Here is a 12549-nt window from a genome sequence, read left to right on the forward strand (position 1 = left end):
GGGCTTGTGAACTTTGACAAAAAAAAAAGCCGAGCAAATCGACACCCTCCCCTATAAAACTGGCTGTATCTTGGAAAGTATTGATCTTACATAAGAGTAATTTTACAGTGTGTCTCCTGGGTAACATAGGTACACCTGGTAATTTTTTTCAGAATTTTTTGAGACCTAAGTGCGTGGTCCCTGGTTGAACTGATGTGGAATGACCCAATCATGAAAACATCAGTTTACCACCAGCCTTCAGGTGCACAAATGTGTATGACAAATTAATGTGAACGAAGGCACAAATTTGCATTTAACAGCTTGACGGCGTATTTTGGATCCCTTCTGAAGATTTCATTTGAAAAAGCCCAGTCCATGGCAAAAGACTTCCAAGATGCTCTCTCAAAATGTTGTTTACAACCAAACCAGGAATGCATCATTCAAGAGGTAAGAAATCCAACAAAAGTTAACTACTCTGCAATACAAAAACAGCCACGCCTTGTCAGTGCTATCAAAACTAGAAATTGAACAGCAGTGCAGTAATGCAGTATTGTAGTAAGGCAACATGCTAACTGTATAGCAAAAGGAAGATGTCACACAGTGCAAAGTGGACTTCTGGTGTGCCCAGTGCCCCTGAAGTGTGTTTGCAGAACAAAGTGCTGAAGGACGGAGGGTCATGAGGGATGTGAGCATGGGCAGCTGTAGATTGCACAAACATTCTGACTGAAATCAAAGAAACCGATGTCAGGCACAGAGGGTACAGAACCATTTGGATTTATAAACGCCTACAGGGTTTATTTGGCAGTGGATTAAAAAAAAACATGCTGCTGGGTGGATTGCAATACTAATTGCAGCTGACAGTAGTGTTTGATTTTGTTTGCATAAAAAGGCAAATATTTGTCGTACTCAGACAAATCTCTCTCTTTGCATTATTAGTGGAATTAGAATGTAATGAAGCAAAAACGTATAATGTTGAGATTAAAGGAATATGTATCTTTCTATTATTTCTTCTCTTATACCCTGGGAAATCACTAATCCCTACACAGTGCATGAACACGTTTTCTTCACGCATGCTTGTTAGTGTCTGACACACATGTTTATTTATCTTTCAGTTCACTGAATTCCAGAAGGGCCTCTGCGATGAATCGATGCTGGGCACCATGTCGGAGGAGTTTCAGAAATGTTGTGGCAAGGCACCCATGGACACACTGACATGCATTGAAAACCTGAAGAGGCAGCCTCAGACGCTTCCAGACATCCAGCCCATCTCACAGTCCCTCTGTCAGCCAGACAGCCCACAAGAAACGGAGAGGTAACCAAGCCTTTAGCACATGCAAAGAAGCACCTTGCAATAAATGCAAATGTCAAAATCTCATCTTCCAAGCACTAGGCATTTTGCATGTCTAAGATGTTCATTGTTGACTTTTATGGCAGAGCTCGAAATGATTGAGACTATTGAGAGTGCAGAGGTTGATATCATCACTGCAAACAACCCGAGTGTGGAATTTGCTGTGCCTTGGAGCTCTTCTGTCAAAGAGCAAAGTGTGTATTTAAGAACATTTTTAGCATTGGCAGATGTGCCCGTCAGACATACTTTGAACCGTACTAGCAGTGTCAATTTGTTGGAGCACTGTTACAACACACAGCATTATCAATAAGGCCAACCTTCATACGACATTTCCAGTTACTGCAGCTAAATGAAACAGAAAAAATGCAACATAGTCTGATTGAATGATAATGAATTAGACTATAACATAATCATACTAACTACAGCATAATTATTCTATGATGTAATTAATATGTGGTATATTGAATTGTACAATATAATATTGGCAACTATGCCCTGCAGGAAAACAGTATCAGTAATGACTGTAGGGTCATTCCACGTCAGTTCAACCAGGGCCCACGCACTTAGGTCTCAAAAAATTCTGAAAAAATTACCAGGTGTACCTATGTTTTTAGGAGACACACTGTAAAATTACTCTTATGTAAGATCAATACTTTCCAAGATACAGCCAGTTTTATAGGGGGAGGGGTGTCGATTTTTGCTTTCGACCTCTTTTTTTTTGTCAAAGTTCACAAGCCCACAGCGCAAGAACTAAACCATGTAGGAGGCTCAAATTGTGCATGCTGGTACATAAATAGGAATAGTATGTAGCAAAATCGTCACGTTTGGTCTGTATAATCCTGCATGGTCAGAATGGTCAGAAGTTGATAGAAATTTTATTGGAGTTTTTGGCTGGGCTCTGTTTAAGCCTTCAGAAGACATATTTTTTAGGTACACCTGGTAATTTTTTCAGATTTTTTTTAGACCTAAGTGCGTGGACCCTGGTTGAATTGACGTGGAATGACCCTGTATGGTAAACGACTGGTAAACGTTTTCTTTCCCAAAAAATTAAATGGTTAAATTAGTAAATTAAGTAAGTAAGTAAAATACAAATAACTACTATAACTTGGTCCTCACACGGGGCACCATATGTAACAATTCAACCCTATGTTTTATATACGAGATGAACGCTACTAAATTCAGAAGGAAATAATTCGGACACCAGTCATTTGATTTTAAGTTTAGTTGCCGTTTAGTGACAGTCACGTTATACTTTTCTCTCGCTTAAATGATTTAATTTCATACATGCAACAAACCCCATAAAATTAACAAAATAGCCCCTACCCCAAAAAGAAATATGTAGTTCAGTCCAAGCATGTAGGCTACAGTTAAACTTGACCACTTTGTTCTACCCAGCCCCAACCCCAAAGTCATATAAAGAGCTACCACAACTCCAGGTGCGCACAATGTCCAACAGAGAAAAAAAAAGGAGTCACTCCTCGAAACAGAAAAAAATGCAATAATCCAATAGTCCCGTGATCAAAAATCCACAAAAATAAACTGTAGGCCTAGAGCGTAGGGAAAATAAACACCGCGGGCTCACCACACCGAAGGCCTGAATGTTCGAAATGTCCCGCTGCTTCCTCGTTTCTCCCCAGACAGTAGCCACTCCAGCGGGAGAAGCGTTAATCCTTTTTTCGCACGAAATGTGCAGAGAATAACCTGTATGCAGCGTCTATTTCAATAATCTCTGGTAAACGTTTACTCTCCCAAAAAACACACTTCCCGTCTGGCCTCCCCGCTACCCTTTTTAAAACCTCCCGCACATCTCACGTGACCTCTCTACGTACCGGTACCAGGTAGCCAAAACAAAATACATTTTCATTTCAAACAAATATGTCATTACAGTTCAGTTCTGTGTAATATTCATACAACTAGAAATGAAGGCTCTTACCAACATCATATTCAGGCAGGACATTAAATAAACATTCCAGTTATTATCCTATCTTATACATTATTCAATTCATAGGACAATAAACATATGTACAGGTTACATATTGGCAATGTTTTCCTGGACGATGCATCTTCTGGGGCGAGGAGGGCTTCAGGGAAGCTTCTAATACTGTAGGGCCTATGTTTTATTTACACTGACTGTACTTACATAGGGCTCAGTAGGGATAGCATAAATATGGGTTTTCACAAACTCTTTCAACTCTCTTCTTTGCAGTAGTAGTCCCATTGTTTCTGGAAAATACTGTACCTATTGTTTCATTGAAGGGCTGCAATTAATTAATGTCACACAGGTGAGGGTGGGGATGGTAAAGGATATCGCTGATGCTCTCTCTCTCGCTTTGAATAAATGGGATGGAACATTAAAGTCATAAAGTGTATTAAACACGAAATGAAAAGCCTCTTGTCAATTTAGAAATTAATAAATTGGTTGACTGCATCTGATACTGTTGTATAAATAGTGAATAAACATCAAGAGAGCACAATGTTGCTAAATATGCCCTTAGATATCGGCGCGTATGTAAAGAGAGTCTGAAACAGTCTGAGTCTGGCTGTGTGGTCTTTCATTCATTTCAAAAGTCATGACATTTTGAAGTCCCTGCAGTCTATCTATTTCATACTTCCTTAGAAACTAATTTACAGGCCGGTGGTTTGATGTCATTCTTTTTTGAAATTCAAATGTAAATTCTTCAGTCCCATCTAGCTCTGACAAGGTGAGCATGTTATTGACTGAGCTGTCTTCGAAAATCACGTTATCTATCAGTGCTGTAATCCATTGCTTAACAATAAGGTGTGCTAACATCATCTTCAGCAAGGTTGTCATTTTGAGTTTGTAAATGAGTACATTGTTGATATGAATAATAAGGCATTGCTGATACAAAAATGAGGGTCACCTCATTTAGTGTGACCATTCCTTATATTTGTTGACCTCATTTATTAGCATTCTTTCCCCCTGTTAAATAGAACTAGTGAGGTAATATATAATTTTTTTCTCAGATCTATTGTACTCCCTTTAACAGGAATGTTATAGCTGCATGTAGGGGTCGTTTTCCCACAATTACCAAATCAATCAAATGTGACTAACACAACCCTGATCACTAACGGTTTTGTGTGTAAATACTAATTAGCTTTGAGCGTGGTCCACAAATTCTGATTCGGTTCTACCACCAGCATAACTGTTGTTTGCTGTAGGGATTTCCTCCCTTGAGGTAGTGTAATACAAGTTCTCTGACACTGCAAGATGACTGAAGATCTCTATCTTCTAAAGGGATACTGTGATATAGGTTTGAATCAGTAGACTAACTGTGTATCAGAGTTCCTTCAGTCAATCTGACAGCCTACTGTAGCGTATTTTATTTTCCTGTAACCGTGATTTGAGGGATGTGTATGTGTAACCCACAAGTTGCATTTATTTTAGAATACCGGTAGGCTATTAATCAAAATTGAAAAGTGGTGATGTGAAATGTGTATGCCATCCTGTACACTGATGTTGGAAATGTTTCAGAATTCATGCATAAATCACGCAAGTTCCTCTCTTTGATTGATTTCTTTCAGATATTTATTCCAGATCGGAGCCAGGCAACTCACCACCTCTGTTCCAGTCATCACAACAGCTCTGAACCATGTAAAAGACAGAGTTGAAGCCTGCTGCTCAGACTCTGACATCCAAACCTGCATGAGTCAGAAGGTAAACAAATATCCGCTCAACAGACATGCAAACAGACCTTAATTCCTATATTTCTATAAATACTATTTTGTATTCTGTATGAAATTGTCTTTGTGGGTAAAAGTCACACTGCCACTGTTACCATCTCAAAGAAAGCAGACAAAAGACAATACTGCATCCTTTATTTTCCTCCAGAATAGTCATTTGTCTTGCTGAATTTTTATATCCACAACCTCTGAGACATACAGTACACATTATGTACACATTCCTGATGACTCACTATTTAATCAGTGGAGCCCTGTCAATGTCAGGTGTTTGGTATCTCCCTGTGATGAAGGGAAATGTAGCATACACCCTCTGCTCTCTTCATTACAGCATCTCCCAATTAGCATGAGGCGCTTTCATCCGGCACGGCATAGGGTAGCAGAGCGGGGTGATAACAGGGATCCCGCTGGAGGGAGGCCAGTGTGATTGGCTGAGGGCCTCATTAACATTCACACCATCGGGGCTGTCCGTCTCACCGGACTGCTAATTAATGTTGACACGCATTGTAGCCGCAGCTACTCGTTTCCGACAAGGGGTGTGCGGTGCGAGAGTGGGGGCATCTGATGCCATCTGTTCTCCCCATATCCTCCGGGCAGCGATTGAAATATTGTCTTTATTAGTGCTCTGGTGTGAGTGCTCCCGCGTTGCCCATAACAACTCTTCCTCCTCCTCGTCTTCCTGAGTGTCAGATATGGTCTTTCTTTGCCTATCGAGGATGAGAGGCTTGGATCATGAGAGTTGTCCTGATACCATACAGAAGGACTACAATCCACCATTACCTTCTTTTGAGCTGCTCCCACTTGCTCATTGCTGTGTTCCCCTGGTGTGTCCTAGTGACAACTGCTGCAAAATCCTGCATAATCCTGAAGCCAGTTGGTGTGATGTGGCAGAGTGGCTATACTGACCACAAGTATAGGTTGGTGGCATTGTTAGCCAGCCGTTTGGTCCTAATTATTCTCCAGAACTGAAGCCTAGACATAAGCGGAATTTGCCAGCAGATGGCAGCAAGATGTTAGTTTCTGTTGAACACTCTCAGGTGCAGAGTAGGCCTCACTCTTCTGGGTCATCTCTGGGCCAAATTATAATGAGTAGGCTACAGACGTCAGTTCTGCCTAGCATTCATGTTTTTTTTGTTGTTGTCAGAACTCTCTTTATTCAAACATACATAACAAGCTAACATTTCTATCTCTGAATAAAACTGCAGCTGATGTCTGAGGGGGTGTAGGCTACACTCTTGTCTCAGCATCGACTGTATGCTTGTCTGTGATATTCCAGATCATTTTGTCAGAGTTTCTAAAGGTGTTAGAGACCACAATGGACAGCCTGACAGCTTAGATAAGAAGCTTACCATTATATATATATTTTGTGTTTTCTATGCTATGGCATTCAGTTCTGACAGCTGTTGTAACTTAAACAAGCAGCTTACAGCAGGCATTGGGTTGAGCTCTATACAAAACCACATCACCCACAATAATGTTTGGCAATTAGTCATTATGGAGTGAAATGACATTATCAGTCCTGGCAGACCTACATCACAAAGAGGGAAACACTGCTTAGTGTCTTCACAGCGGCAGCAATTTAATCTCAGACAGCATTCATACTTAAAGGGATGGATTGCTGTAAGCACAACCTAGGGTCTATTTATGGATGACAAGGAGTTTAAAATTTGTATGTGCTACAAGCTATAAGCCATCTCGTTGCTAATGCAAACAACGGTCAGACTTCTTCCGACTGATTTTGCTCCGTAATTCTGCTCCTAAACGAAAGTTTGAACTTGTTATCATCCATAAATAGACCCTATACTACAGCGAACCATCCATTTAAGCCATCTCTGTCTGCAGGATGAGTCCATGAGCAATCGCTTGTGGGATAGACAAATGTGACGCAATAATGTACTGTTTCCAAGTTCACAACAGTAGTTACACTATGGCCCTGTAAAGCTGATCAACCAACCTCATGTTTCAGTTTAGATAAACCAGCAGCTCTCCATAGTCAGTTGCTTCCCCAAGAATGAACAAGTCTATCTTCAGTAACCAAAGCTTCTGTTTTAGGACAAACAAAACGGTAAAATCAATCATGCAGCATTTCCGGATCTTCTCACACCTCAGGGAATGCATAATAATGTGATAATGAGTATCTAATTGAATTTTTCTGATAATGTCAGTCCATTTGTCTTTTGTTCATTTTATCTTTGTCTTTCTTTCTGCCTATCTCTGTTTGGTTACACCTTAGGATGGAGATGTTAAGAAAATCATAACACTGTTATCTAAGGCAGATGAAAAATGCACACAGTACTTCAAACTTGGCATGCCAGCTTTCAAAGTCATGTAAGTCATTCACCTTACACTAACACTCCACAGGACACAAATTAATCAGGTCTAGCCATAGACTGTCCAGTCTATGGGCCTAGCCCTCCGATAAGAGTCTACCAAAAAGAAAAAAAGAAAAACAGAGAGAGAAAAACAGAGAGAGAGAAGGAGGGATAGCCAGTAGGGCACTGCCCCCCATAGACCCCCCACCTCAAGGACCGAACTAGACATACTGTATAATCTACATTTTGTTCGTATTATCATACTTTTAATGGCACAATGAGAGCTAAATTTTGCTTTCCTATCCTAATTTTGTTTTTATCCTATTATCCTATTTATGCACCTGGCAGTGAGATTATTCTGATTTATTTTTTAATTATGACCGCCGCACAGCGAAGCGGCGGTCATATAGGTTTAGTCAGATTTTTTTTTCTTTTCTTTTTCACATGTCCAAATTTCCGTCAAGGATTCCCGGGACACTGTAAGACCGGGGTACACGACACTTGGTGGGCATGTAACCCCACATGGATAGCATGGAACCTCCTGTTTTCGTTTTGATCTGTAGCCCCCCCGCTGGACTGGACCCCGAAAGGGGGTAGGGCAGGACACAGTTTTCTGTGAATATCTTGAGAACCGTAGGGTTTAGGAGGACCATTTTGTTTTTTTGTATGTTGATCTCAAAGGGCCATGTCAACCCATTCCATAACCACTCATTTCATGTATAACGCCACCTAGTTAAACACAAAAAAGTAAAAATGAGGTGTTGTAATCGCAGGTATCTGTGACCTAACATAGTCAAAACTTCACGAAATTGGAAGTGTAGGATCATTATGACACCCTCTGAATGCACACCAAGTTTCGTGGAATTCCGTTCATGGGGGGCCACACAATAAATTAATTTATGTTACTATACACCAACTGGCCGGAGACAGTTGGCCGGGTGGCCGGAGACAGTTTTCTGTGAATATCTCGAGAACCGTAGGGCCTAGGAGGTCCACATTTTTTTGTATGTTGGTCTTAAGGGGGCATGTCAACCTATCCCATTACCACTTATTTCATGTATAGCGCCACCTAGTTAAAAATTAAAAAGCAAAACATTAGGTGTTTTCATCACAATATCTCTGGCTGACATGGTCAAAACTGCACGAAATTGAAAGTGTAGGATCATTATGACACCCTCCGAATGCATGCCAAGTTTTGTGGACTTTCGTTCATGGGGGGCCTTACAATTAAATCATTTATGTGTACATTTAGTGACCGTACACCAACAAGGATTCCCGGGACACTGAAAGACCGGGGTACACAAAACTTGGTGGGCATGTAACCTCACATGGATAGCATGGAACCATCGCTTTTCATTTTGATCTGTAGCCCCCCCACTGGACTGGACCCCCCGAAAGGAGGGTAGGGCAGACACAGTTCTCTGTGAATATCTTGAGAACCGTAGGGCCTAGGATGACCAATTATTTGCGTATGTTTGCCTCCACGGGTCATGTAAACCCATTCCATATGCACACATGTGCTTAAACAGATACACACGCACACACAGACATTCACAGTAATCCTACGTATGACACATACTCACACAGTAGACATATATACGCATGCATGCACATGCACAGGCACATAAACAGGCAAACACACAAGCACATGCACATACACGCACACACACCCACCCACACATAAACATAAACATGTACATGCACACATGCACACAATTCAAGAATTTCTCAGAATTATGAACAGGCAAGATGGGGGTGGGGTTGTATAAAATGTATATTACATGTGAAATCTATGAACTAATCATGTTTTGGTACTTGTTGTCTAGCAGATACCAGTGAGAATTGAGTGTGCATAATGCAATTCTGTGAAACAGTTAGAATCATATATGCCTTTCAGCGTGACTTATTTTTGTGGAAAACATGTGCTGGACTGGGCGGCGGTCATATTTTGTACCGCTCTGCGGTACATCTAGTTCCATTTTTTTTACCTGGCAGTAACAATTTCAGTCTACGTCTCCTCTACGTCCTACTGTATGTCAGATTGTGTCTAATGGGTTTTGTATCTATATGTGAGTCTTGTGTTTTTGTGTTTAAATGGTTTCTGGAACACTGTTATTTCCCTTCTGAGATGAGTAACTTACATATAATCTAATCTGATCTAACAGCATTTCCACAGCAATGACCTTTTGCAAATAATAACCAGAGCTATGAATAATAATAATAATGTGAGTAACAGAACAACATCTGAAGACAACAATGTTAAAGCAAGCATGACTTCCCTTGCTAATGCAGGACATTTAAGCACAGGGACTACAAAGGTATGGCAGACATACTTGCATCTGAGTCCATTCGGGTTTATAGCTTGTAGCTGTGTGTGTGTGTGTGTGTGTGTGTGTGTGTGTGTGTGTGTGTGTGTGTTCATATGTGCATTTAAATGTGTGTGGACAGTATATCCTTGCAGAGAGTTTACAATAATAAGGATGTCTTTTGTCTCACTCACTCTCTCTTTCTCGATCTCTCTGTAACCTCCCTACCCATCTCCGCACCCCCATCCCCAAACACACTCACTCTCTCTCTCTCTCTCTCTCTCTCTCTCTCTCTCTCTGGTGCAGGGTTGAAGCGGAGGTTCAGGGTGACGGAGACCAGGCAGCTGCCAAGGCGGAGACCCTGGTGGACTTGAGCTCGGCCTGCTGCTTTCAACACTCGCCAGCACAGCGCTGCCAGGCACTGGTGAGAACCCTGAGGACTCCACTCCCCCTTTAGACCCAGACAGACACTGCAGAGAGATGCTCAATTAGCAATGATAGCGCTTGATAGTGCTTGAAAAATAAGGGCCATCAGTGCTTCTTGACAACACAGTAAACAAATGTAAATGTACAGTATAGGACCAAGAAAAAGCTGTGGCAACATGCTATCTTATTTCTGAAGGGGATCAAAGCAAGTGTGGTAACAAGCTACAATTATGTGTGTAGTGTGCACAGTATTCCATCTCTCAAAAGTGGTTGGTGTGCCTTTGATGTCTATTGCTCATAACACACTCAATGGCCATTTTAGGTACACATGTTAAATGGCTGATTATGCATCTACTCAGCCAGTCCCATGGCAACAACTCAATGAATATAATTATGCATGCAGACATATGATCTGTCGAAGTTTCAAACTGACCATCAGAATGAAAATATCCAGTGAGTGGCAGTTCTATGGGCAAAAATGCCTTTTTGATGCCAGACTGGTATCAGAGGTGAATGGCCAGACTGGTTCGAGCTGATGGAAAGGCAACCGTAACTCAAATAACCAGAGAACTGAACTGTGCAGAGGAGCATCTCTGAACGTGTAACACTTGAACCTTGAAGCAGATGGTCTACAGCAGCCCAAGACCAGACCGGGTGCCACTCCTGACAGTTAAGAACAGGAAACTGAGGCTACAATTTGCACGGGACAGCGGACAACTGAAGAATGGTCACCAGATCTCAATCTAGAGCAGCTTTGGGATGGGATGGAACAGGAGATTTGCATCATGGACGTAGAGCTGACCAATCTGCATTAAAGGAGAATTCCGGTGTGATATTGACCTAAAGTGTGTTGAAACATGGTACCGAGCGTGAACGTATGTCTCATAGCTCATCTGGAGTCCTTTAACTGTGTGATGCTATCATGTCAATATGGGGCAACATCTCTGAAGAATGTTGTTTGAATCTATTGCATGAAGAACTAAAGGAATGATTTGGCGTAAGAACAACCTAGGGTCTATTGATGATGATAAACTTGGACTTCAAACTTTCTTTTTTGATCAAAGGTATTCTAATTGGGACAGTTTTGAGCTCCAGGGCTCCAGCTCTCTTAAAGGGAGCTCAGAAGTCTAAAGGGGGTCCAACCCCCTTTACTGCAGCTTTATCATAAATTATATATATATAATGATTCTCTTTCTCTCTCTCTCTCTTTCTCTCTCTCTCTCTCATTCTGACAGACGGAAAAACTAATTTCATATGACAAAGGAGCAGCCGTCTAAACCGTGACCATCATGCCAGAGTGTTTCTGCTGCTGAGTATCTAAAACAGTGAACACTTTAATGACTCTTATAGGCTCCTGTTGTTGTTAAATTCATACACCTATGTTTGATTTACCAGATAATTGTCAGGAACAATATTTACATGAAATCATCCGTTCCATGTTTTCAATACATCAGGCTACAAGGGTCTCTTGAGAATCAAGTGGACATTATGTCCCTCTAAGTCTGTGGAGCATAATGCAGTCTCATTGATAGGCATAGACCTGTATTGTTACTGTTGGAAGGCGATCCTTTTTGCATGCACAATCTGATCTCTTGAAGTAAAATTATGCTTATATTCTATATATACGTGTGTATAGCCTTCTGCTTTTAAGAAACAGTTGGAACTGAGAATTAAATATTCTATCTGAAGTGCATTGCCGCCCTCTTGTGGTTGTTTTTTGTACATACAGTTTCTGTAGGTCTTTTTCAGCACTAAGAGGAGCACAGCAAATGGGCTGTTTTGTTTGTTTGGTATGGTTCAAGCAAGCTGATGGGGGTATTTATTCACCCACTGTTCATTTTTGAACATGAGCACAAAGTAAACTGTGCTTTTGGTTAAGTGTGTTTGAGTGTGTGTGTGAGTGAGAGTGAGAGAGAGAGAGAGAGAGAGAGAGAGAGAGAGTAAGTGCATGTGTTAAACTGAGCTGTGTCTATTTTGGAAGAGACAACATTGAGTGCACAGAACCCTCATCTGAGGGAAGTAGGCGTGAGCTCCACTGGCTACCGTTTGCCACACGCACCACCCTCAATTCTGGATCTGGATTATATGTGCATTACAGAGACCTGGCACCCACCAAATACTTTTTCCTCTTTAAATGAGAGCTGTCCCCAAGGATATAGCCAAAGTCCTTTTAGGCAAGTCCCTCCACTCGGCGGCCATATACCAACGTTTTATGGGCACTCATCGGGCACAGTCTTTGGGTCGAACTGCGCATGCACAAGGCTTCACGACACCAATCTTGCTCCAGCGGCGAGATCACAACACATGATTGGCACGATGTCTTCACAACACACCAAATGATTGGCTCAATGTATTCACATCACACCACATGATTGGCTCAATGTATTCACATGTCGACGTTTTGCCGAGGAAGGGGTGGGATATGTGTAGACAACGGCCATATTGGCGTGACAAACTAGCCCCATGCATTTCTATGGAG

The 12549-nt window shown here is 41.5% G+C and overlaps 1 protein-coding gene across 1 annotated transcript in view; it reads left to right on the forward strand.

Annotated features, from left to right (window-relative positions):
• Positions 1–11763, forward strand: part of gc (GC vitamin D binding protein) — a 41386-nt gene extending 29623 nt beyond the window's left edge. Inside the window, exons 7-12 of the mRNA XM_048244195.1 lie at positions 300–426; positions 1092–1291; positions 4871–5003; positions 7260–7354; positions 9951–10068; positions 11306–11763. Of these exons, the coding sequence (XP_048100152.1) occupies positions 300–426; positions 1092–1291; positions 4871–5003; positions 7260–7354; positions 9951–10068; positions 11306–11347 (715 nt within the window). The 3' untranslated portion in view covers positions 11348–11763. The remainder of the gene's footprint in view (positions 1–299; positions 427–1091; positions 1292–4870; positions 5004–7259; positions 7355–9950; positions 10069–11305) is intronic.
• Positions 11764–12549: the final 786 nt, after the last annotated feature.

This window comes from Alosa alosa, chromosome 5, assembly GCF_017589495.1.
Source record: "Alosa alosa isolate M-15738 ecotype Scorff River chromosome 5, AALO_Geno_1.1, whole genome shotgun sequence".
NCBI classification, from domain to species: domain Eukaryota; kingdom Metazoa; phylum Chordata; class Actinopteri; order Clupeiformes; family Clupeidae; genus Alosa; species Alosa alosa.